Source organism: Ailuropoda melanoleuca, chromosome 8, assembly GCF_002007445.2.
Source record: "Ailuropoda melanoleuca isolate Jingjing chromosome 8, ASM200744v2, whole genome shotgun sequence".
Taxonomy (NCBI): Eukaryota; Metazoa; Chordata; class Mammalia; order Carnivora; family Ursidae; genus Ailuropoda; species Ailuropoda melanoleuca.
In genome coordinates, this window is record NC_048225.1 from 28,437,774 (window position 1) to 28,464,713 (window position 26,940).

Genomic DNA, 26,940 nt, shown 5'->3' on the forward strand with positions numbered 1-26,940 from the left:
GACCAAGTTCTCTCAAGATGCCTCCGTCTCACGGCCACACCCTCCAGGAGTGCTTGAGTCAAGGTGTTACAACCAGGGTAAGTACTGCTGTAAGCCCATAAGTAACCCTAACCTTCTCCTTTCTAATGCTGCTGAGCCAGATTCCTTCAGAGGAACTAGGTACCAACCCCCAGCGATAAGAGGATAAATTCCCAGTCTTCAACTCTCCATCCTCACTGTAGTAAGCCCCTATGCAAGTGTTCAAGCCTCAGTGTCCTCGCTAGTGACAAGAGATACTGGATCCGTGCCCCTTGCAGCTATCAGATCCAACAGCTTCCCACAACCTTCAGCTCACTTCTCCTTTCTGCAAGTGGATTATTTATTTTGCTATTTTTTAAATTTTCATATACACACATTTCTATCAGAAGGACCCAAGCAACTCTGAACAGAGAGTGTCTCAGAGGAAGAAAGGCATGGAGGAAGGATGGGGGAGTGGGGGCATCAAGGCATGAGCTAGTATTCCAGACCACCTGGGGAAGGCAGTCCTGCTCAAAACATCTCTAAGCACAGGTACAAAAATAAAGCAAACTATGACTTCATATAGATATATAGATATATAGATAAGCTAGCTAGATAGACTTTATATAGGTTTTCTGTATATTTATATATGTGCGCCAAGGGCGTGAGCCCCACTCCTCCTGCCCAGCTTGAGTCTCCTCTCCTCCCACTTCCCACTCCCCAGATTCCCCATTTGCCAGAATCCTCCCACTCTTGACTACTGCATCTGATCCTTGCACCCACCCACCCCTTACATAAGTTCCCCTCTCTCCTTAAAATAGAACAAATTATATGTACTTATATAATTTTATATACAATCTCCATAAAAAATACACTAAAGATGGTATATTACTAATTTCACCCTCCTACCTAAACAGAAGTTGCCTGTCAAAGAGTTAACCAAAAAGAGGGTTGTCTAGGCCTGATGCTACTCAGACAAATTAGTGTGTCCTTATAAACCTCTACACACACACAGAACACACATATACCCCAAACCACAAACACACCCCACACTGACACACAACAAACATGCCAGACACAAACACCCACATACCACAAAGACACACACCACACACTCACATACACACACCACAAACATGCCAAACAAAAACACCCACATCACACACCATACCCACTCACACTCACATGCCACACACTCTCACACCCCACACACTCACACCCACAGATAAACCAGACACCCTCACACCCACACAGCACACACATTCTCACTTCCTGAGCCCAGGAAAGGAACACAGACTAGACAGCCGGCTGGAGCTGGAGACTAGGGAGATGACCTAGCAACTTCAGAGCGACATGTGAGACAGCCCCATTTCTCTGACCCAGCTAGGACACTATCTACTCAGGACAGACCTCTCATCGCTCGCATAGGCAATATAGATCTTCACTGAAGAATGACTGACAGTTGCCTTCCAATGACTGCAAGATGACCGTGAGGAGGTTTATTTCCCTCCGTGAGAAACTAGGCTTCATAGATGCCCTAAGCCAAAAGGAAGCAAAAAGCCTCTAAGTTCTCATCACCCATGAGGGGGGTCAGCATTTGCCCCTTCCACCTACTATGTGAAAACCCCACACATCACCCAAAAGCATGCTGGCAGTATTTCTAAGGCTGAAAATGGAAATCCCCCCTCCCGGCCCAACCCATCTCCCCTCCCAGATTCCCTTCCCCACCCAACCATCTCCCCATCGTAAACCATGCACAAGTTCAAGGTCCCTGGAGCCATAAAGAAGTGGGGTAAGGAAGGAAAGGCCTAACTGGTGCGTATATGGGGTGGAGGTGGAGAGTTTGTCCTAGTTCCTAAAATAAATCCAGGAAATCCAGTGCCAGGGAGAGGTGCTGATGGTGGAACACATTTCTTCAAGACCAAAAAGAACAAGAGGCCCAGACAGCCATTCACATCCCCGTCTAGTGAGATGGGACAGGCAAAGAGCCAAGGTACCAGGGATAGGAACTGAGAATCTAACTGCCCAATCTAGCTCTCCCAGCGAGGGGTCCAGAGCTGGCAATTACTCCTTCAGCCCTCTTCAGAAACCCCAACTACTACGACAGACCCATCACAGAAGAAAATACCTAAGTGATTTCAATTGCTGGTTGCTGTCCTACCAAAGTATTTCTTAACCAAGATACTTCAACTATCCTTCTATAAGGTGTGGCGAGCCATTAATGATATTTGCACTAATGCTTAATTTTTCTTTATCCTACCCAGAAACCTTTGGGGTAAGGAGAGTCTTTGAATCAGACCCAATCTGTTGGAAATTATGTGACCAGCTTAAAATGAGGTAATGAAAACACTTCTACCCTCTCAGCAACCCAAAACAGAGCAGGTGGTAAGGATATTATATTTGTTCATGACAGACTTATTTGAAAGTATAGACAGGGGGCCCAGAAATAAAGCACTGGACCAGTGTGGTTTCACAACCAGTCAGAAGGAGGGGTGGTGATGGATACCCCTCCTTAAGCAAACATCAAGGTGCTAGGAGGGCTCAAGTCCCACCTGGGCTTGACTTTTATGGACTTCTTCTAAAGAGATTTTTAATTCTGCCTCTCAATCTGAAAGGAGGCAGGGTTGGAGACATCAAAGAGGATAGTAGAATGGCCGGTCTGCCTTTAGGGTGAAACTCTTTTGTCCTTCTATGTCAATAAGACTGGTGGCCTTACCCTGTCAAAGGAGGAGAAAGTGAGAACCAAACGTCTAGGTATAAACCACTGCGTGACTTCACGTTCTGAAGGCAGTCTCTGTGCCTCAAGAAGAAAGGGTGACAAATGCAAATGCAAACCCCGGTCCTTCCTCTCCTTCACCAGCAACAATGTCTTACGAGAAGTTTAAGATCATGGGAGAGAGGGAAAAGGCCACCTGCCACTTCTGCTTATGAAAACACACACATGAAGCTCAGGAGAACGAGTCTTCCTCCTCTACTGACACAGAGCTGGCAATACGATGGGGATCTCAAGACTCCTAGCTTTGGGCCTGAGGAACCCCTGAAAACAAACAGATGAAGCTGAAAGACATCACAGAGAATATGACCATGTTTGGTTTGGGCACTTCGTGTTATAGGCTAATTCTAGAAGAAGCAAGGAAGTCTAGCTAAGAAGCAAGACCTCTTCCAAGATCCAGTCAGGGCCTATGTGCCAAGACCCCACCCCTCAGTCTTTTTTCAGCGACTGTATCACCCTCCCACACCTGTCCCCTAAATGATCTTCACTGCCAGTACTCCCCAGCCTGCCCCACCCCAGGCAACCGCACCTCTTTCCTTTCTTGGGATGACTCCCCCAACTTACACACTGCACCCTCAGGGGTAACTAAGCTATCACATGCCCCAAAGAGAAAGGTAAGGCTTGATGTCCCCTGGCTTTGGCCTTACTGTCATATCTCAGGATCCCCACCCTCTTTCTACTTTATGCTTGACCTAGCTCTCTATTCCCCTTCCAGACTTACAGACACTAGGCAAAAGAATCCGACCTCCTTTCTGTGCTCCAACTCTCTAACTCCCTTTCCTGAAACACCCCACCCAATCAATTCCCTTATTCAGTTTAGATCTGGACCCTTTCCCCAAAGCAACAAGCGCAGCTCCATGGGGCTCCAAGCCTCCAGCCTGCCGGAGCCTGCCTCCCTTTGTTTTGGAGAAGATATGAAGGCAGAGCTGGCCCAGAAGGGCTGGTGAAAATGTGCACTCTTCCCCAGGGGGAGCAGTGGGGATGCACTCAGGGGAGCCACCCTTGCTCCCACCCATCTCTCCCCTTTGACTCCTTCCTACTGCTCCCCAGAAATCCCTGTGATGGCGCCCAAAGCTCCTTTACATGCAAGCAAAGCAAGCCCAAGAGTAACCATTAGCTTCTCTTTTCTTATGTTTCTATGTAACAATAAAATGTACTTTATGTACAATTCTCCCCCCAACCCACCCCAACCCCCCAGAAGGCTTTTCTAACAAAACTGGAAGAAACAGCTGCAGCCACGCACACCTCAGCCCTGGATTCTAATCCCGGGGAGTGGCAAAGTCGCCCTGATGCTTGGTGAAGGCTGTTTCTCCCTTGAAGCTACTGTTTTGTCAACTCAACAAAACACAAAACAAGATAAAACAAAAACCAAACTAGTCAGGAAAGTCCACATCTGAACCCTACCCAGTTTCCTCTGCATAAAAAAGATACAGGAAAACAACTGGAATCAGTACAACCCTAAATATTCTAGATCCCAAATCAAAATAAAGACAGCATTGAAAAATATTAAAACTTACCCCAATCCACCCCTGCTTGAGATGCCCCCAAGAGCGTGATCATTGGACACAGGCTCTTCAAAGTGGGGCACCAACCCCACCAGCCCTGTGGGATGAAGCATCCTTCCTACAGACAAAGTGGAGTCTCCAAAGGTCTCTCGTGCCCCCTCAGCTCTCAAGGAAAGAAGCTAGGGAGGCAGGTGGGGAGATACAGTGGTGGGGCTCACCAGCGCGTGCTGAACTTGGCCACAAACGACGATCCACACGTGGCCCCACGCAAGCGAGGAAACCCACTCGGTGTGGTGAGCCAGCAATCAAGAAACAGGATTTGCCTTCTCCTTATTGCTCATCTCTTCCCCAAACAATTGCAGTCTCAGACCCTCCTACATGCTTTCAGCTTCAGGCTCCTTCGAGAATCCTGTTACCCTTGTCCCGGTCTGCGAATCACCTAACCCTGAAACAGTCACAGTTTCTAGTCAGGGTGCAGAATGAAGGGGCAGGCTCTGAGACACAGGTGAGCTGTTTCTACTGCAAAGGTACCAGACCATAAAAGAGGAAGTCTGGAAGACATTTGATCGCCCACGGAATGGAGCACAAAAGTCGTAGGAAGCTCAAGAGTGCACATCGCAATTGTTCAAGGGCAGAGTATGAAGGACATTTGGTTCCTAGAAATGGCTACACCCCCATCACACACACCGTGCACAACCACACCCTCACACGCGTGCACACACCCAGCACGGAAGTGTGTGCCTACGACATCTTTACCCTCCATCACATGGACAGAGGGGACCGTAGTCTGCCAATTTCCACTGCAGTCCTTCAAGGAAGGGCTGAAATAGCTCCCAGGGGTGCAGGAAGGCTGCTGGGCTTCAAGGACACTGTCACAAGGAGGACTCCGTCTTGGGAGGAGAAATGAGTGTGAGGCCGTTGAGAGTGTGTCCTTTGCCTAGCCTTGGGGATGCCCCAGCAGAGCTGCCACTCAGTGGCCAGCGAAAAGCACAGCTCCCACCATTTGGTCTGATGTGCTGAGGTAAGGGGCACCGCCAGAGGAAGAAGAGAAGACAGGGGTCAGTACCTTTGTTAGCCCTGGAGATAGCTTGCTGGTGGGCCCCTTGGGAAAGCACAGCCAGAGTCTGAGGCACCTCAGCCCAGAGGTTGGCTCTCAACCTTGTAGGACATCCTAAAGAGGCAAAGCCTTCCACCTCATCTTCTCCTCTTCTCTGCTAAGCTCAGAACCTGGAACTCCCAGCACAGGGCTCAGAAAGATTGGCCCAATCCACTCTGAAGTCCTACAGCCCTGGCATCCCACATTCACATTTTGGCCAGGATTCGCCCCGGTCAGCAAACCACACACCGAGAGAGGCTACAAACTGACCCAGTGTGAATCCGTGTCCATTCCCCACATGCCCTAGGAGAGGTACTCAGCGAGTCACTTATCGGGCGCGGTGGCAGAGGTAGTGCTGCTTGGAAAAGCAGACGGAGTCGCCCAACCTCTGCTTTTCCGTTTCGCTGGAGCTGCCGCCCAGTGGTCAAGTGGGGGGTCTTGGATCCCCAGAGAAGGGCGTTAGCCGGAAGGTCCAGGCTCCACCCCAAGGGCACAGGCCCAGCCCAGGAGAGTGGAGCAGTCAACAAGATGAGGGCCAGAAACTGCCCCTTCCCCCCTCTGTCACGATGACTCACCACCCTCAGAAAGGAACTCTGGTTGTGTGACATGTGGCAGAACCCCAACATCAGAGCCGGTCCCCCCCTCGCTAGGCCAGAGAAAGGAAGCACCAGGGCTTGTGGCAGAGAAGAATCCGTTCCCTAAGACAGAAGCTCCCAGCAAGAGCAGCTCCCCAGCTCCCAGAGCCTCCCCCTGCTGAGGTCATCAGGGCTAAGCCACTAGCAACTGCAGTGAGACCAGCAGAAGCCTCTAGTGCTTTGACTTGGCCAGCATCCAAGCAGGCAACTGGGGAGAGGTAGATGTCCCCAAACCCGCCAAGACAACAGCACCAAGAAGGAAATACTTCAAGGAACCTGATAGCCACCTTTATTCCCAGGCAGCCAGAGGGCAGGCTCCTGCGGAAGAAGAGGGGAAAGAGCAGAGGCACCCCATCCGTCTTCAGGACCTTCTGCCCTGCTCTTAGGCAGTACCACTATCTCACTGCAAGAGGAAGATCCATCTTTAGTCACCGTAAGACGGCCTCACAGACGCTCCTGGGTGCTAATAGTCTGAACTCGGACAAGATTTTGGCAAAGAAAGGATCAGAGCCCAGGCCCCCACCTACCACCCCTTCTACCTTCACCACCCCTTCCCCCCACCTCAGCCAGTTCCACATAAATAAAACTGAGGGGAAAGAGGATCCAGAGTGCCCCCAGAACCTGGAAACCTGAGGCACCCTGGCTTCATCTGATCCCATCCTGTTGGAGCTTGGGTCCACGGGATGGAGGAGGGCCCAGGGCAAAGAGGAGTTTGCAGGCAGCACGTGGAGAGATGGAAAGGAGCCGCAGGCAGGCTCCCCACAAGTGGCAATTAATCAATCTGGGGAATTAGCTCCCACAAAAGGAAAGGAGGAATCCAATCAGCGCCTTTGGAACAGTACTCCAGAGGGTGCCGAGCCAGAAGCAGGATATAAATAGAGCCGCGGCAGCCTGGTGCGCAGCACAGATGGCTCCAGAGCGGGAGGCCCTTTGGCCACAGGGCTCCCGGCCCCGGCTGGACCAAGAGGGACTGACGGACGAGCTCAAGTTTGTGCATCAGGACCTGCCTCTTGGCCCCACTGCTAAGCAGCTTCCACTTCCGTAGCACGAGCCAGACCATGGAAGAAAGAAAGGTACCAGTCTGGCCCTTTGCTGGCCACCCTCTCTTCACCCAGAAACCAAGAAATAAGGGCTTGTGTTTAGTTCTGTGGTAACTCATTACTGAACCCCTAAAGCAGGCCGCTGGCAATCATGGCAAGCCCCATTTCTGCTCTGGACAGGAGAGGGTAGAGAAACGAACGGTGCGTTCAGCTGAGAAGTCATGAATCCTGTTTCAGGAGGACTAACACCCAGGACAGACATCAGGACGCCCAGCCGGCTCTCTGCCGGTCCTCCTTACAAACCCGTCTGCTGCCCTCTTCCTCCTTCCTTCACCGACCACAGAAACAAACAGCACTTTGCTTCAATGTACATATATATACATAGAGAAACCCACCAACTACATACATATGCATTTGTATCTATATCTATATATATGTAGATTCGGAAGATGGGTTGGGCAGTCCAGCCCTCTTCCAGGACTTGAAAAACTGAAACAGAAGCAGAGAGCAGTAAAAGCCATTGCTTTCCCCTTCTTCACTTCCAAAGGTATTTGAAGAGGTGAGAAAAATCAAGCCAGTGAAGAGGGGAGAGGTGGGAAGGAGGCAGATCTCTCCTTGTCCCCAGTTCACTTCCTGATCTCTACCTACAGGTCTGCCCCTGGCCCGCTATCCCCAAAGCGAGACCCGCTGGCCAGGCTTCGGAGGAGGCAACACTCTCGCCGGAGAGAGAATGAGCAGAACAAAGGTCGGAGCAGCCCCCGAAACTGCCCCTCTGCTGGCACCCTCATCCTCCCTCCCCTGCCCCTCAGCCCAGCGCTGCCGCACTGGGACCACTTAGAGTTGCGTCGTTTCACAGCAAGGTGGCGTGGCCGGGGTCGTCGTGATCCACGCTGTTGAGAATCGCTGTCTGATCTTCCGGAAGCTGGCGGTGGCACAGGTCTGAGAGGCGGGCAAAGGGGTCAGGCCGAGAATGTCTCTTCTTCTTTCGGAGGCAGACGGCTTCTTCGGGCCACAGAACCTGGGAGTCTGGAGGCTGCTGAGCCTGGGAGGCAGAACCGTCTAGGGAGAAGGGAACAGGCGCACCAAACAAATGGGAAGAAAATAAAGTGGGTGAAAAGGAAAATGGTAACCTCGCACGCTCACCTTTGTCATCTGCCGAGACATATAGCCTGGCTTTCTAGTATGAAAATGAGAGTCACCGAGTGCAGCAGGGCCTGGAGGCAACTGCAGCAGAGAACCCCCGTCTGCACCACACCAGTGACCCATCAGTCCGTCTTGGTCCAGCCAGGACCCTGTGGCCAAAGGGCCTCCCGTTCTGGAGCCATCTGTGCTGCGAACCAGTGATCCACGTCTGCTCCGCTGGTTATACGGAGAGCCGAGAAAGCAGGATGGGTCTAGTCCATCGGCATTTCTTTTTTTATCTTTTATTTAATATTAAGTATTTTTATTTAAATCTGTTACCTAGTATTTCTAGTATTTTAATTTTTATTAGAGTAATAACAGTATTTCTTTTTCAGTGCCTCCTGGGTACCAAGCATCATTCTAGGTGTTGGGGATCAGGGCTTCTAAGAGTGGGTTGGAACTCAATACATTTTTTTTCACCCCCGTGCCCCCGAGCAGTGACGGACTTAACCGAAGATTGCAATCCTTGCAACAGAGCCAGAAGTGGCCCTTCGTAGACTGCCAGGTTCATGCCTCTGCCTCATGGCTCTTCTGCAGATACGGCAGTAAAGTACTAGGTTTCTAGAAAACTATACTTCGGTGTGGGGTGAGGAGGAAGAGACAAACATTAAGGGCTTAAAAAATACAGAAATGAGGGGCGCCTGGGTGGCTCAGTTGTTAAGCATCTGCCTTCGGCTCAGGGCGTGATCCTGGAGTTTNGCTCCTCTGCTATGAGCCTGCTTCTCCCTCTCCCACTCCCCCTGCTTGTGTTCCCTCTCTTGCTGGCTGTCTTTCTCTCTCTCTGTCAAATAAATAAATAAAATCTTTAAAAAAAAATTCAGAAATGAAATTTCCTGGTACTGAAAGTCCTACAGAGAAAGATGAAAACAGGGCCACANTTGTGTTCCCTCTCTTGCTGGCTGTCTCTCTCTCTGTCAAATAAATAAATAAAATCTTTAAAAAAAAATACAGAAATGAAATTTCCTGGTACTGAAAGTCCTACAGAGAAAGATGAAAACAGGGCCACATGAGAGCAAAGGACTAAAGCACGGTTCTACTCTTGGACAGGGTCACACGTGAGTCTTGCATGACGAGCCTTCTGAAGCTCTGAGAAGTGTTCCTAACAGAAGGAGGGGCAAAAGTGAAACCCATGGCTTAAGAGCCCACGTGCCATGTTTCAGAGACAGAAGGAAGGCTGTCGTAGCTGAAGCAGAGCGAGCAGAGGACAGCGAGGCAGGAAAGACGGAGAAGGGTATCATAAGCAGTCTGAAATCTGCTCTGGTTGCCGTGGGAACCTTCTGGAGGGTTCTCCTCAGATGTGTGTATGTGCGTGCATTCACGTGTGTGCATGTGCACTGCCACGACTGAAAGAGGATGCGGTTTCATTTCATAAAGATCACTCCAAACGGCTAGGAGGCCGCTGCAATAATCAGGGTGGGAATTGTCAGTAAGTCAGACTTTAGTTTTAGCAACTGAGGTGGAAAAGAGTGGTCCTATTTAAGATCTGCGGTAAAAGCGGGGCCCGCAGACCTTACCGAATGGATTGGATGGGACATGCGAGAGCAAGAGAAGAAGCAAGGCTGAGGTAGCCTGAGCAACGAGGAAGGCAGCTACTGAAGAAGCTGGGGAGGAAGTGAGGAGATGCAGATTTGGAGAGGATAATCAATAACTCTACTGTGGCCGTTTCAGAGGCTTATAAAACATCTAAGTGCATGTTCAGCAGGCAACTGGAAACATGACTCGAGCTCATGGAAGAGACCGGGGCTAAAAACAGACATTTGAGAGCCATCAACATATTACAGGGAACAGGATGGCATGACAGAACAAAAGGGATCTGAGTTGGCTCTTTTTGTTAAAACAAAACAAAACATACATATGGGGGTAGGTAGGTACGTGGCATTTCAACGGCAATGGGCTTAAGAGGGTTGAACATTCAGCTTTGGGCTCCAATGTCTCACCCAAACTTTAAAAAAATCATTTTCCTCTTTTCTGCCTCAGTACTCCGATCTATAAACGAACAGGATAATAGCACCACCCAAAGGCTAAGTGAGAAACAAGTGCTCACTGTCTTCTGAAGATTCCAGGGGCCTCTGTAGAACACTTTCCCATAACCCAGTCTCTAAACAAAGTTACTCTCCAGTGGTTATTAAAGATCTGCAAGGAAACTGTTCAGCTGTCTTTTTTTGACAGCCTGTGACAAGATTCCTAAAACCATTGATTAAAAAAAAAAAAAAGGACTACATGATAAATACTAAAGAATTTTCTAAGTGTAAGAAAGGGCTGAATCATTTTTGCATTATCTTAGCAGCTACCGATCACTGCTGGATATAAACATCAGATATATTTCAATAGAAATGTCCTTCCTATGATAAGGAGATTTCATTCTATCTCACTGAGAAAAGTTTGGTCATCCCGCAGTGGCAGGGTCCATGCCATGATGTCCCCTAAGCACTGAGTAGTTCCCACGTCCAACTAGAAGGTCTCAAATAATAGAGAAGAAATATATAAGGAAATAGGGATACTTCCAAAAGGCGTAGGGCAGAATGGAAAAAATTAAGATATTACTTATGTTGTTTAAAAATGCATTAAAACAATATAAGGTGTTTTCTAGAGGCATATGCACAGAAAGGCCCTGAAAGTGTGCATACTACCAAGAAGGATGGTTCCCAGGAGGGAGGAAACAATGGCGAGGACAATCAGAGACTTTATCTTTCTAATTTTTACATGAAAATTATATTTATGTATTACATGGTAATCGATGTTAAAAAGAGACAATAACATAAGCCGGTGGATTTAATTCTAAAGAAAACCCAAGGATGGGATCCTGAGCCAAACAATCCCATAATAGCGGCAGAGAGAGGGGGCAAGAGAGGATCCGCCATTTACCGGATCGTTTCTTTGACTTCGAAGAGCCCTTGGATGACTTTTTGGGCTTCTTTATCCGTTGGTATTTCAGAGCCTCCAGCCTCTCAGGTGCAGCAGCATTCCCGGGTGCAGGTGCATGTGTTCTGGAAGGGACAATTAGAGAGGCACAGGTCAGCTCCCAGAAGAGGGAGCTTCTGAAGAGGGGCTGGAAGAAAACCATACAGCCGACCCACAGGAGGACAAAGTCCCAGGTGTCCGCAGTGGTTCCTTGACACCTGCCTCTTGATTGCTCCTAGAAGAGAGAAAGGCCGGTAGAAATCTCCAGCAGTGGGAGGCCTGCCGCAGATGGAAACCACTCTATAGAGCAACCAGAAGACCTAAGAAAGGGAGAGAGAGACTTTAATAGTGAGCCTCATCACATTTCACTCAAACCGGGAGGAAGGTCAGAGAAGAAAGCAGCTTCAATGCCCAAAGTTGTTAGAAATCATCACGACCAAGACCTTTAAATGAAAAGAGGGCAGGTTAAAGCAGGAGGTGAGGAACCCCACCCCAATGAACTGTCCTCCTCCAGAAAAGAGAAGGCCAGGGCCAAATGAGAAACCCAATATCCAGTGAGAGGGAGGGTACATAAATCCCAGCCTGACTGGGCTTCTTCCCCTCCGTCCACCAGAGTCAGGCAGAACCCCAGCGGCTAACAGCAACAAATACTTGTCATCTACCCACATTTCAGCAGGGGGGTCTCCCTGACCCACTGTACACTAGGCTCAGATGTCATCAGTCACGCGCGAGAATAAAAGAAGGTGGAAGTAGATCATGACGGTTAGTGTCCAAATCTGGCAGCCTTGCAAAGCCCTTGCCTTCAGTAGCAACTGTCCAGTGAATCTCTCCATTTTAAGATTCAGTAGAGAACTGGGGTTGGGAGAGACGCCATGTACATTGGTCTCTCCTTCCCCAGCCACGGGGCGGTTGCTGTCATGTGGATCAACCATGAGGTTAGACCAGAGCCCACAATTCTGCTGGAGCCCGTGCAGCCCCTGTGACAAAGTGGACCAAAGGGAGGCGACAGGAGGGACTGTCTGTGACAACCGGTTCATACTGGAGAGAATTTTTCAAGAGTCATAAAAGGAAATCTAGAAGACATGTTACCAATGTCATTTCTTCGCAAAGTAAGCCCAACTTGGAGCCCAAGGAATAAAGGCAGAGAAAGAGGAGCTGCTCTTTCCTTCCCGCCAGTGCTGGCATTAGCACGCCATCAGGGGAGTAGGGACATTCTAGGGCCACAGTGCACTGAGGGGAATCGCACGCTTCCTCAGTCCCCACATCTACCTCTTCCAACTCCATCACATTGGTTTTGGGTAAATTCTGATTAAAAGGAGGACAGCCAACCCTGCGAGGGGAAAAGAAGTGCCCCGTGGTGAGCAAGCAATCCAAAGCAGAACAACAAATGACAGAGGGATGAGAGGTCTGCAGCCCCATCTCCCCAGTACTGGCCATACTTGTGGGGATGAAGGAAGAAAAGCCTCACAGACTCATTGTTGATAAGCCTCTGGTCTCTGGGGTTTCCTGCATTAACTGGCAATGAAGCAAGCTCCATCTTCTTTGGTGGATGTCATCATTCCATAGTTTTTTCGTAAATAAAGTGTCAAGAAGCTTCCCCAAAGTTCAGGTCAGGGACAGCTTCTAGATTTTCCATATCCCCCTGACAGCACGGAACCCAGGGCCCCCACCTTCACACACACACACACAGGCAACACATGGGTCTTGGAGAGAAGTCCAACTCCCCATGAGAAGTCAGGTCTTCCACCCCCAAAGACCCAACCTGCAAATTCCCCGTCCCCTCCTCCTTTAGACTCTACCCACACAAATCCTACACAGCAGCAGGGGCGGCCACAAGGGAATCTGGAAGGCGGGCAAAGGGTGGAGATGGCTAGGGTATGAGGGAGTATGACTCTGCAATGCTGGCGAGATGTCCTCACCCCCTTCTCATCCTTGACTAGGGCTTCTTCAGCTACCTAAAAGGAAAATCAAAGGTATGAATCAGCCGTTCCATTTACCTGTCTCCTGGTCCTGGCCAGCCTATTCAAAAAGACCACACAAGGTGAGCGATATGTGGTCCGAGGAGGCTTATGACAAGCAAGTGGCCCTGGGGAGCAGTGTTGAAACCACATAACCCAGGGTGACCCTTGAGGGCACGACAGAAACTGGTTCAGGGCGCTCCAGAACATTCCTAGGGTTTCTCCAAGCCAGGTGAAAGTTCCAAGGATAGTATTACTAAAATTAACACATCATTACCTTTACCATTTCTATCACATAGCATTTATTTACCACTTACCATGCCAAGCACTGGTCTACGTTCTCTATAATAGTTTGCACTCATCCTTACAACAACCCTAAGAGGTAAATACTACACTGATCCTGTTTCTCAGAGGGAGAAACTGAATGTGGAAGGTTAAGCAGCTTGTCTACTAATCCAGTTATTCTGTGATAGAGCCAAGACTCTCAACATTAGGCTAAACTGCTCTTCCAACTTCCTCCTAAAGGAAACGGGTCCAGAAGCTATCTAGAAGGAAGCAGCATTCCCACACTTCACTGGAGCGGTAGTCACCTCGCCATGCTGTGGTAGTCCCTGACATTCTCTGCTTCAGTGTCATGGCCAGGGTAAGACAGACCAGGGATGGGGAAAAGCTGGCTGAAGTTATATCTTCAGGCAAAAATTCCCAAACAGTAATGATCCATGGAGGAGGATAAGCCAATTTTCCTTTGTGAAACAGCCAAGCTCCAGCACTTCCAGGACACCTGCTGTCCACCTGTTTTTGCTCTGGGCTCAGTGCTCAAACACAGAAACATGACAGAAGGTTCCTGGAGGCACCAAGACATTCTACCGATGCAGGAGGGAAAAATAAAAGCAAGTGTCTGGAAGGACGGGGTTGGGGGGGGGCAAAAATGGATCTTTATTTTCAGCAAATTATACAGAAAAGACATGTGAAATGTGGCCCAACTGACTTTACCTGCTGCATGTAAAAAGCCCTTTGGAGTCAGATTGCCTCTCTTTTCTAGAAGGGTGACCACGTCCCCAGTCAATATCCAGCCCACAGGGGACCCATCAGACAACGAAGTTTTGGTGCTGCTGTCTGTCAAACAGAGGAAGGCCTGGGTTAAGCAACTTCATCCTATCCCTGGAATAAAGTTGGTAAGTGAATCTGAGCTTGACCATTAGGCTACCTTGTTAGGACAGCATCCAACCCTGGGCTCTCTAAGAAATGGAGGTCACCGCTCTCTTCCCAATCCAATTCAATTCTCCTAAAACATACAGGAATCCAGCAAACTCTGGGGCTCTCCTCCTCACAGGAAGTAAGAGTACGAGGCCTAAAAGCCGAGAAGTTTTTCTGGATCTTCCATATCATGTGGAGTTCCCCCTAAACCCCAGTTCTCTGTCCCCATGATGTTTCTCTGCAGTTCAGAACTACCAAAAACTGCCTAGAATTTACTCTCTCTCTCTCTCTCTCTGTTTTCATAAAATCCATATGAAACCCAAATCACAACCATTTAGCCCGGAACCTTGGGTGCTTAGCTCTGTGCTTACCCAGAGTAGTGGAGAAAAGACACAGACAAAAAGTTCAAAAAGTAGGCAAACTACAGGTCAGAAAAGTTAGACTCCACTGGACAGTTTCTGCCCTTACTGCCCTAAGGGCTGACCTCTCCAACAGTTGGTGGCTGTGCCCAGTCAGCAGGCAGGGGAAGTGATTTAAGGAGCGTTTTCCTCCCCTTCATAACTGCCTGACATCAGGCTCTGCTCGTCTGACCTTAGGCCGTGGAGGGGGGATGAGGAAATCCACTTGTGTACGAGGCACGGCTGGGAAAAAGGTCCCCCCCCATTCTCCACTTACAAAACGGAAAGCCAGGATCGCAGAGGTCAGCTCCCACCCAGCTGTAATGATGGATGACAACTTCTCCACCGGGGTCAGGGGACAAACCCAGTGTTTGGCCTCAGGGCTCGGGAGAGACTTGTCTTCAAACGGGAGCTCCTTCCTACGGTCCTCCCAGTAAAAGGGGGGCCCCATCCACCCTCCCAGACCCACCTGATCAGACAGGCCAAAGTCGGCACTAACAGGAGAGGGGGCTCGAGGGGGAGGTGAGAAGAGGGCTGCTACTGGTATGAGACAGGAAGCCGAGAAAACAGCCGGCCTCCCAGCCGGCCCCAGAAAGGGCAGGTGCACGCAATACAACTCCCCGCTCCAAGATGGGAGTTGGGAAGAGGAGAAAAAGGGGAGAGAGAAAGGAGGAGGAGAGGTGGGAAGACCACTGCAGGTACGGGGGAGAAGGAATAGGAGAGAGACTGGAGGAAACAGGAACAGAGCAAGAACGAACGTAGACAAGACGTGTCACATCTTCTCCAAGCAAGACCGAGTGGAGACACATGCAAAGGCGCAGCATGAAGACAGCGTCTGAAGAGGAGCCTGGTGCCTCCCAATGGCCCCAGCAGCTCCCGCACCCGGGGGGAGGCTCTCAGCAAGCAGGAGTGAGCGGTGGCTCTGGCTGCCAGCACCATCAAGGTCTAACTCCGAGGCTGCGGGGAGCACTTTATTCTCCTAGGCTGGGGATGCTGACAGGCCCCCAAGGAACCAATTTGCCCTCATCGCTGCCCTTGGTTTCTGGGTTTGCCACAGCAGGGAGAGTGTGGTAGCTCAGCTCTCAGGTCTGGCGCAGTGGGAACATTGTGCAGAGAGGGGTCAACAACTGGGTGAGGGGAGTGGCGGTAACAATGGGGAATGGGGTCCAGGCACTTTCCAGGAGTGGAGTGACAGCTGGTCCTGCAGCTATCACCTCTGGAGGTGACAGAGGGGTCTTAACTCGGGCTCAGGGGGGGAGAACAGGGAGAACAGGGAAGGTGGAGGACGGTCCGGTCATCCTCACTCTGGAGCACCCACCCAGTAGGCCACAGGAGGCCCCTCATGATAGCCCATAACTCCTTCCTGACACCCTCCCTGCTCTCTCCAGTGCTAATGGCCGCAGTGTGGCCCCAACCAGCCTCAGACACAATCCCGGGGCCTCTTGGCTGTTAACAAGTAGCTGCAGGTCGTAAAGCGATGGCAAAGCAGTCCAGTCCTCCTTATGGGAGGCCACTCTTCTGACTGGAGGCTTAGAGTCCTGAGTTAGGATAATCAGCCTCCCTTGACATTTCTAGGTGGGCAAGGGATGCAGATGCATCTCACCAGAGAAACCAGCAAGCTCTCCTGCTCCCACACTGCTTGTTCCCAGAGGCACAGGCAATGGCATCCATGGCAAAAAGAAGCATCTTAGTCACCATGAAAGACCATGAGTCTCGGGTGACCTAAGCCTCTGTAAGAGACTTGACAACCCTCTAAAATGCCCACGTTCCTGAGACCTCCACCTGGAAGAATGCCAGAAGAGGACCAACCTCGGTGGAGAGCAGAGGAAGGAGCACAGTGCTTCGCTGCTCGAGTTCCTCCTACCCGGGAGAAGCCTGTCCTCTATCCCTGGGGGACTCCTCCCAGCACCCTAGAGCTATGACCCAAGGAGATCAGGAGTGGCTACTATTGGGATCTTGAAAGCAATTTGGGCCTGAGGGCGAGGTCCACATCTCAGTCCTGTAACAACCAAGAATGGGCTACCGAAGGCAAGGGACATGGGAAGTGGTGACCTTCCCCTGCCCTTGCCCTCACAGGACTACAGGCGACCTGGTCCTGAGGATGACCCAGCTATTGAGGGAAGGAGCTGGGCCACACCCCAACCCTGGGCTCCTTGAGAATATCAGAAAGATCCCAAGAAGACTGTGAGGGACCAGCAACCCCAGAAGAAGATCTGAATCTCTGGGGGGCTAGGATGGAAGGGGGGGCACTATGCCTGAGGCTGCTGGGAAAACAGGGCAAAAGGGGGGGAGGTTCTGGATCTGAGTGTGGCCCCGATGTTTCCAAAAGTGCAAAGATGCAAAGCGGATTGTAGGCATTCTAGGCCCCGTGGGGTGCATGCAGGGTCCCAGGGGGCTTCTGTGGGAGGCCCTGGCTGTGTTGGCAGCAGGGGTCTGAGTGAGGAAAACTGCAGGGAGGCTCTGGGAGAGGCTTGGCATGTGGGGTGGGAGTCGGAAGCTGCAGCTAGGCGGTGCCCGAGCGCGGCCTGGTGAGGCTGTTGGAGCAGCATGATGTGGGGAACCCAGAAGCCGTGGGGTACAGAGCAGCGGAGGCTGCCGCCCACAGAGGGGGTGAGGGGACATGGTTTGGATTCCCCTGTAAAGGAAGCGATGGCCCTGCCGAAGCCCCGTCCGCCTGTCCACCCCCCGCCCCGCCCCAGCCGCGGAGCTCCCTTACCTATTGAGCTGAGGAGAGGCTTGTCTCGACAACACTGCCCAGATAGCTGAGATCAATCAGAAACAAAGCAGTTATCAACAGGGGCCGTGGGGGAACCACCCACGCACACCCAGAGGGGAGGAGGGGAGGAGCACAGGGGCCAGAGAACCACAAGCGAGGCCAGAAAATGGGGTGAGGGGAAGGAGAGGAGAGAGACAGAGAACCAGACGGCACGATGGACGAGGCAGATGAGAGCTGCACGAAGCACAGACGACAGGGCTCGGCGCACAGCATCGCCTGCACAGACAGAGGCCGGGCCCGTGGGCACACCATGCCAGGCGTCCTAGCTGGAGCTCTCCTCCACCTTCTCCACCTGCCAGGAGCAGGGGGCAGTGGGAGGAGAGGCTGTACTTCCAGGTACCAGAGAGGGTGGGAGTGCATGGGGCAGGGGAAGGGCGCTGGGCTCCCTCCTCTCCAACCGCCTCCCATCCTGCCTACCACCAGGCCAGCCTCTTCTGGAACACTCTGCTCCCCCTGCACAGGCGGCCACATCAAGAAGAGAGACCAAAGGACGGAACCAGAGAGAAAGAGAGAGAGGGAGGGAGGGCAGGAGGGACCGGGGAGGCACTACGGAGACGTGGCAAGCCTGTCGGAGCAAGTCGGGCCAACCCAAAGAAGATGGAGGAGGAAGAAAGACAGACAGAAAGAAAGCCAGACTTGAGGAGGAAGGAAGGGAGAGGGGGAGGAGGAGAGAGGAGCGGGGCGGGGGAAGAAAGACGAGAGAAAAAGAGGCACAGACGGGCGTCCAGGCCGACTCTGGTACCTGGAATACCAGCTGCTACAGTTTAGAGTGTGCTCTCTCGGGCAGGCTGATCGCAGGAGCTTGTCTGTCTGTCTGTCTGTCTGTCTGCAGCTTCCTGCGAGGCACACAGGTTGGGGTAGGGTATGTGGCTCCGGGCACATAGTTCACAGGCCTGAGATTTTGCTCCCAGCCTCCAGGCTGTGCCCCCTGGAGCATCTGTGGGAGGGGGTCCCACTCACTAGGCTGCTATGGGCAGGAGATTAGGAAGAGGAGCCCCAGGCCTGGCGGTCCAGGGAAATCAGGCTTCCGGGTCCTGCTTAGCAGGGAGGATGGGCCGGGGAAGGAAAGGAGGCTGGATACGAGGTCTCTGGGTAAACCCTGGAACCACCCCCAAAGCCAGGATCACGGGGATGTGGAGAGCTCTCCACTCTAAAAGTAACTGAGGTGACCACTCACTTGGAAACACCACACCCGCCCTCCCCGCCGGCGTGTGTCCACTCCCCAACACCCTGGGGGCCTCCTGAGAGCTCCGGGCTGGGTGGAGAGGCTCCTTCATGCTCCTGGCAGGGTACCTGGGCAGGTAAGCCCCTGCCTCACCCCCAGGACCACACCCTGCTGATGCCAAGACCAGAACTCTCCCAAAGGAATGCTGCAGCATGTCCAGACAAGCCCTGTCATTGGGTTGATGGAAGGGGTGGAGGGCGGGTAAGGAATGGGGGGTGGCAGATGACCAGGTGGAGGTGGGCAGGAGAAACCAGCTCACACTCACCCTGAAGTAGGTAATGGCGGTGGGGGGGGCTCTGGTCTGAGCAGTTCCTCCCCCATCCTTCGAGGGGAAGGCGTCTGTCCAAACACATCCAGGTTGTCCGCAGGCCCTACAGGGCCTGGCGGAGGGGAAGGGTAGCCTGTGGCCAGCGTGGTGAAGCCCATGGTGGGCCGGTAGCTGGGGCTCCCGCTACGGCTGCTCTGGGAAGGCGAGCCCGTGGACGGCGTGGACTTTTGAGAGAAGCTGACAGCGGCCGGCGGCTGCAGGGCGATCTCCGACATCTCTGCCTGCTGCAGGAGGCCCGGGCGAGGCCGGGCCCGGGCGGCAAGCTCGGGGGAGCCGGTGCGGGAGCTGAGGGGGCTTTGGGTCAGAGGCGAGAGCCGGGAGGGCTGTAGCACCACTTGATGTAAACTGGGCTCGGCGCGCCTGGCCTGCCGGGGGCTGGGCCGGGGCCGGGGCTGGGGCTCGTACCACCGGGTGTCCAGGCCAAATGTGCTGGGGCCGCTTTGCCCCCCGGGCTCGGCCGGCTCGGGGTAAGGCAACACGGGTATGCCCATACCTTGGCTGGTATGTCTTAGCTGCCCTTGGCTCACCAGAGGTTGCATAGGTCTGTCCTGCCACTTAGCGGAGGTGGGCACTGGGGCGGGGCCTCTGCCCGGCGACTTGCCCGCCCAGCCCTTTGGCGCCTCCAGAGACAGGATGCCCGGGTAGGCCGCGGGCACCTGCAGGGAGGTGGGGGGCAGTCCTCGGGGGAGGCAGGCCTTGGGCTGCAGACTCTCGGCTACATCACAGGGGTGCAGCTGGTGGGGAAACATCATGGCTGGGGTTTCCAGTCCCCCAAAGGGGAATTCTGGCCGGCCCCAGGGCTCAGGGGAGCGCCCTCCTGTGGGTGTCTGAGTCAAGGGCAGCGTGCTGTTGGAAGCGTTCTCTCCGTTTTCCTCAGGAATGGTGGGGTGGCCGAAAGGCCCCTCAGTGTGCAGGGGTGGGGAGGACATGACCGAGCTCAAGGGGCTGCCCACTTCCGGCATGTAGAAGGGTGGCGGTTCCACCTCCCCAGGACTGCTGCTGCCGAGGTACCCATAATACTGGCCATGGTGGAAGGGCCGGGGGGCGGGAGGTCTGGCCTGGCCTGTGGCCTGGAGCCGACCTTCCAGGCCGCCGGGGCCCTCCAGCCCACGGGGCTGGAACCGAGGGCTGTATGCTGGTGGTGGCAGGTAGGACTCCTGGCTGGATGACAGAGGGGTCAGCTGGGACTTCAGGGCAGCCACCGATGTGGGCACCAGCGGGTCCTCGTTCTCCTCGTCCGACTGGCGGAACTCGGGGTACATGTCCGTCTCCTCGGCAAAGGGAAAGCCCTCGATGCGTCTGCTCTTAATCGAGGGCTCCATCTCAGAGGGATCCATCACGAAGCGGCCGTCGGGGCCTCTGCTGATGAGCTCGATGGGCGTCGTGGCCTCGGCCTCGGCCTCAGCCTTGGCCACGCTGTACTTCTTGCTGCTGATGGCCCTCTTGGTCTTCTTGTACAACGACAGCTCCTTCTCCCGGGTGGGACTCAGCATCCTCTTGGCTGCCGGCTGGCCTTGGTCGTCAGAGGACTCCGACGGGGCCCGAAGCGTGCGGATGCTCTCGGGGCTCACCTTGCCAGACGACAAGCTGTGGGGGGCGGTGAGTGAGGGACCAGGAGAGTGAGGTGGGGGACGCCTGCTTTTCCACTTCTTTTTCTCCTCTTAACGAACAAGCACAAACACCTAAGATCATACTCAAAAAAAGGGGTGCAGATGGCCTGCATATTTACGCGTAAAATACTTTGACCAACGCTTCACTGTCTAAATGTACGCCGGCCATTTTTTGAATGAACACCCACATTTCTACTTTCATTCCGCCCTGTCCCTCCCGTCTGCCCCATTCGGTCTCGTGGCACCTCTAACTTCATTCCCAGGTGCTCAAGAAATGCAACCCCATCTTCATACCAACTGAAGCGAAACACACTAAGAAGGCACATCTACTAGGAGGAAAAAAAAAAATCACAGAAACACGTTCCAAAGCTAAAGAGAAATGGATTATCCACTAATTTGGACTGTCTACGCTACTGCTCCCTCTGTGAATGCGGACAACTTAAAAATACCGTGCAGATCAGTGGACAGCAAACAGTTTAGAAACACCTGTCTGGGGGCTGAGTGGGTCAAACCACCTAACTGTGCCCACCTCCCACCTTCTGTCCACACACCACAACAGCGGGGGCACTTACGGAGACTCTAGGCTCTTTCTGCAGTGAGTGATGGAGAGTGGAGGATCTGGAAGGAAGAGGAAGGGGAGGAGAGCCTACTGAGACCAGAGACACAAGACTCGTCTCAGGTGTCCACAGGGTCTGGAGCAAAGCCACCGAGGGGAGCAGCTCCTTCCAATGTTAGGTATCTTTGGGTCCAGTCCCAAGTCCCGTGCCCACCGTGACACCTGCCCTCTCTCACGCTCCGGCTCCATCCCACCCTCCCCAGCATCCTTCTTCCTTCCTCCCTCTTCCAGATCAAGTCCCACTGGCAGTTCAACCCATAAGACCCCATTTCCCTATTTTCAAGGGGGCCCATGCTATCAGTGGGCCATCTCTTCCAATGGGGAGCATTTGAAACGGGGCCCGGTAGAGCAGGGTGGTGGGGGCAGACACCCACCTTTTTTGCGCTTGAGCTTACGTTTGCGCTGCTTGTTGACAAAGCAGGCGGCCAGGGTGCTGAACAGGATGGCAGCTGCCAAGAAGCAGATGGTAGCTACGATTCCAGCCAACACAGGCCGAGCTAGCCCGTCATCAGTCAGGTCCGGCTGTGGGAAGATGTCTGCAGGGGGGTGCGAGGAACATGCATGACTCCTTCCTTCCCGCCCTCCTGTAAAAGCCCCCACCTGCTCTGACACCTAGCCCCCAAGCATCTTTCCCTACCTCTGCAGAACAGACAATGTGAAGGCTCGGGCTCCATGCTCAACTCTAGCACTTGAAAAGGTTGGGATAGAGGGGGACGACAGAAGAGAGACTAGTTTACAGAAGTCGAGGGATGGCTACAGAGCTCGTAAGGAAGGCATCACGTCCACATCTGACCCCACAGCAGTAATAATTTCAATGATGATGTCTACTTGGCTAGTGCTTTTTGCAAAGGGCTCTCACGCACGCCACCACACACCCTCACATGAGGCTGACAGAGCACATGCTATCGCTCTCATCCTCTAAGGTAAAGAAACGGTCATGGGCAGAGTTTGAGTGACTTGCTAACATAAATATTGCCTTTGAGGGCCTGCACCACAACACGGTAACTCTGGCCTCCTGTGGGGATTTGCTGTCTTCTGCCATGCCACCTCGACAAGACGAGAGCGTCCTGTGGAAGCACCTGGACAGTAACGCACGACAGCAGGGAGAAGAGGCTGTGACTACAGAATTCAGATCCGTCCATTTCTAAGTCATTACAGCACAGCCGAGCGATTTCTACAGGGAGGGTGAGCACGTCCTGGTCGTCTCGGGTTCAGAATGCTGGAGCCGGCAGGGACGTTCAACACAAGTCCAATTTCATTTTACAGGTAAAGCAGTGTCTCACTTTGTGCCCAGATCCATACAGCTCATTAGTAACGGAGCCAGGACTAGACCCCCATCTACTGTACCCCACTTCAAAGTCAGTTCCAATAGAAAGGGCCACACTTTAGAGTCCGTGGATTCTGATATATTTGGCCAGAGCCCATCGTTCTGCTGAAAATAACAATGGATGAAAATAACCCAAATCACGCTGATGAGTTGAGTGGGCAAAAGGAATGCTACAGCTTTTGGGAATGGGGGGCTTGGAGATGGGGGGCTGAGGTCTCTGTGCCTTCATTCACCCATGGGGAGTCTTCCCGGTACGTGGGCTTCCTTTCGGGTGCCAGACATGAAAGCCACTGAACACAGAACGGTTCACTGATGAAAACCCTCAAGCCTTCTATTCTGGCTGCAAGCTCTGTTCCCTGCTCCTCCAACTCTTGGAGCCCCCTCCCTGGAGGCAAGCCAAGACAGGGTACTTTTGTAGGAAAGAAGAAAGAAAAAGAAAGAAAGAATGAATGAACGAAAGAAAGAAAAAAGAAAGAAAAGAAAGGGAAGGAAAGAAAAGAGAAGAAAGAAAGGAGGGAGGGAGGGAGGGAGGAGAAGAAAGAAAGAAAGAAAGAAAGAAAGAAAGAAAGAAAGAAAGAAAGAAAGAAAGAAAAAGAAAAAAGAAAAGAAAAGAGAAAAGAAAAGAAAAGAAAAGAAAAGAAAAGAAAAAAAGGCCCATGGTGCCACAGTGTCTAACACGAGGCAGAAGTCACACCCACAGCCCCCAGTGCTCTAGTACCACTTGGGTCCTCCCCTCTCCTTCCCCAAGTCTGCCTGCCCCGGTGCTTCTGTAGCTCTGGGAGTCCGGCTGCAGGAGTTCCTTGGCCAAGCTCCTTGCCAACTGGCTCCAGAGGTCCTCGTGTGAGCAGTGCCCACGGAAATGGTGCCATTGCTTAATCACTAAGCAAAAGCCACTTCCCATACCAAGGGGGAGTCACGTCACTGAGCGAGGGAGGGGCTCTGCTATGTTTCAGGAACTGTAGCTAGAGAAAGATGTGTAGAAATGGGACCAGAGCCAAGGGAAAGGAAGATAAATGGGGAAAATGCTAGGGAGTTGGCTTTATTTAGCCTGAAAAAAATCTAGGGAGACGAAGGAGTGGAGGAAACAACACCAAACAGCAATTTTCCAAATAAAACCACCATAATTATAAAGCAGTCTTATAATAGGCTTTCAACAAATATGTGCTGACCTGTTGTCTCTCCAATTCACCACCCCAATCCATTACAGAGGACAGCACTGGAGGAAACAGGGATTTTAGAGCAAAAGAACTTAAGTCAAGTTCTTTTTGACTACTATCATGAGAAGATTGGCTACATTTCTTCCTGCGGCTATCTTATAGAAAGTGTCATAAATGCAGCTCTGTAGTTGGAGAAATCCTGTCCATCGTGGAAGCAGAAGGATGGCTCGGAGGGCCTTAAGAAATGCTGTGACTCAGTTTCCACCAGAGCTCTCGTTGTTTCCACCTCAGGCACCCTCCCCATATTAGCTATCTTGCAAAGGACATCCACATGGCTCTTATGTCCCACAGCTATAAGAGAACATCCCCCCCCACCACCACCACCAAATACCTGTGCTGGAGACGCCGGCGATGTTGCTGGGCTCGCTGATCAGATCCTGCATGACGGCCAGAACCCGGAATTCGTACCAGGTGTCCTACAGCCCCCAGGACAAGACCCTGTCAGCCTAGGGAACTGAGACAGCCACTAACCCACCACTGACCCTCCCCCACTCACCCTGCAATGATCTCTCATGGAACAGGGTACCCAAAACAGTGGCACACTGGAAGTGATGAACAACCAGCTCTCAGTTAAAAAAAAAAAGTCCTGATTTCTAGCATTTGCCAATTTCCATGGTAAAAATACTCCCACCATGGCAGATTTCAATCTACAACTGTGAGGTCACTGAAAGCAGGAGCCCCCATGAGCCAGTTTACCACTACATGAGTGTTCAGGGAAGGAAGGCAGAAAGATAGATGAGATTGTCTGTATCCATGAAATAAGCTGCTTCCTCTCTCCAGCTAGAGAGACATCGAAGTTCAAAGGGAGGGGGGCAGCTGGGGAAAAAAAAATAACGTATCTTCCTCCGGTGACTCTAAATGGTTAAAGCAGGGCTCCTTCCCTGGGCAAAGCTAGAAGACTATCCTTCTGGGAAATCCTTCGCCCAGCCCAAGTTAGACTCCTAGCAGGGAGTGAGGTCACTGTCTAGTCACCCATTCAGGACTCCTCACCTGCCCTGCCCCGGCTTATGTCCGTATGTGGAAAAAGCCCTCATGGCAATAAAAGTCCGTGCTGCCACACATGGTCCTGAGTCTGTGGGACCTCAGTTGCCATGACCTGAGGATCCCAGACCTTGGTAGCAGATCTGAGAATAAAGGAATTGGTGTGGCAGGGGTGGGGGAAAGTACATGGCTGGGCCTCCTACACCTGACTTGGGTCACTCCAGAGACTCATGTCACGTCCAGAATTTGGGAACAGCAGCAGGGAAAAGCTCGGCACCTCACCTGTGACAGATCCTTGGCAAAGAAGTCTCCATCAGTGCCTGGGATGGCACCATCTAACGTCTCCCAGTGCTCCCCGACGCGGTATTCCATGATGTAGCGGTCAATGGGAAAGCTGTGATTGGCAGGGGGGAGCCAAGACAGGAGCACACCCTGCTGGGTCCGGTTGGCTGTGAGGCACCTTGGTGGGGTAACCAGCACCAGGGGTTCTGGAGTTGTGATAGGGAATGCTGCCGCACAGAGGGGAGAGAGAGAGAGAAGGGACATGGCGGTGCTGAGGTCAATGCTCCCTCCCCTCCCTACATGCTGTCTTCCGGCTCAACATGTGTCATTCAGAATGTGTCACGTTCCCATGCATGAGTCATTTCAGGGACAAGACTGTCACATAAAAGAGCCCTCTTCACCCAGGGGAAGTGGCCCATGGGATTCTACTTTCTGAGCACTTCTAAAAACATAGATGAGGGAATGGAGTCCCTCAAAAGGAAAGGAAAAAAAAAAAAGCAAAAAAGCTAACAAAGGGGAACCACGGGAGGAAGATGGAAGAATTAAATGTAATCTTTTAAATAAGATAATATCTTTAAAAAGATACTACAAAATGTATCTTATATTCTCTTCTAAGGAAGTAGGAATGTCTTTCCAGAGCTCACTGTCTGCTTTCAATTGCCTTCTTGGCCCACGTGGGAAAACAAGGGCCAGGGAGGAAAGTTCCAGAGCTGGGGTAAGCATCCCATCACTGCTGCACCTCTCGGTGGCAGTAAAGGATCCAGGAATAGGCTGGCGGGGTGCCACTTCTTCACAGCTGCTCTGGGGTGGGATGGAGTGAGCCACTGGGTCCAGGAAGGAAGAGCTGGCATGACTAGAAGATTCGACAGGGAGAACTGGCCACATGCCTGCCACCAAATGAGGCCAAGGACCAGAGGAAAGAATCGGCAAGAGGCAAGAGCACAGAAGGAGGAAGGATTCCCAGCCTGCCCTGTGAAGCCACAGGAAGATACACACATGTGGCTTAACAAGGAAGGATCAATGTCAAGCCTCTTCCTTAACAGGAATCTGGCCAAAAGTGCTCTGACGTGGGACAAGGCACTATGGTCCAGGCAAACCCCACAGAACAGCATGACAAGTCCTTCCTGGGAGAGCAAATGATATGATTATGTAAAGTACGTAGGAAGGCGCCTGGCACATAGTAAGCAGTAAAGTTAGCTGGTAGACCATCACCGCCATTACTGTCTTTACCCAGCTCCTCCAGGAAATACCCCCAAGACATCCCAGCCTGGGGCCCTCACCTAAAGTGTTCACAGTGACCACCTCACTGAAGGCGCTCGTTCCCAGCTTGTTCTGGGCCAGGACGCTGAACTGGTATGCTGTCTCAGGCTCCAGGGCGTCCACTAGCAACCAGCTGGGTCCCGGTGGCACTGGCAAAGACAGCCAGTCATGGGGCCCAAACTGTGCCCGCTTCATCCTGGCCAAAAGAAAGAGAGAGGATCGGGGACAAGGGGGTGGGGTGGGTTACACTGGAGACACGAGAGTGCATGCAAGGTCCTCAAGGAGGTGGCAGTGGGCAGACCTGGCTTTCCCAGGCTTCAGGACAGAAAGAGGTAATGACCAAGGTGGGCTGACCTACCCAACTTTGGCTGTGCCAGGTCATCAGCCACTGCTGGTACCTCCTCCACTAAGAGGAACCCTTAGGTATAAGTGACACTCAAGGTCCTGGTCAAACTACCAAGTGAATTTTGGGAGAATCACCCTGGTCACAACCCTGAGAATGGCTCTGCCTTGAGAGAGTCAGGACATGAGAAGCAAGGCAGGAACCCTCGTGGGATAGTGAGGATGAGCAACTCAGCAACAGCAGACGAGAGAAAGAACCCAGGTGACCTGAGCTGCGCACCCTCCCCGGGACAG

At 52.3% G+C, this 26,940-nt stretch overlaps 1 protein-coding gene across 5 annotated transcripts in view; it reads right to left on the reverse strand.

Moving 5' to 3' along the window:
* Positions 1 to 1,192: 1,192 nt before the first annotated feature.
* Positions 1,193 to 26,940, reverse strand: part of IGSF9B (immunoglobulin superfamily member 9B) — a 57,953-nt gene continuing 32,205 nt past the window's right edge. For 2 of the 5 annotated variants that reach the window (XM_034666104.1, XM_034666103.1), the window contains exons 13-20: positions 26,325 to 26,500; positions 25,045 to 25,271; positions 24,113 to 24,197; positions 21,612 to 21,773; positions 21,194 to 21,239; positions 18,949 to 20,598; positions 11,094 to 11,215; positions 1,193 to 8,105 (exon numbers count right to left, since the gene is read on the reverse strand). In XM_034666104.1, the coding sequence (XP_034521995.1) occupies positions 7,897 to 8,105; positions 11,094 to 11,215; positions 18,949 to 20,598; positions 21,194 to 21,239; positions 21,612 to 21,773; positions 24,113 to 24,197; positions 25,045 to 25,271; positions 26,325 to 26,500 (2,677 nt within the window). In that variant the 3' untranslated portion in view covers positions 1,193 to 7,896. The other 3 variants (XR_004627103.1, XM_034666106.1, XM_034666105.1) reach the window with 3 other exon arrangements.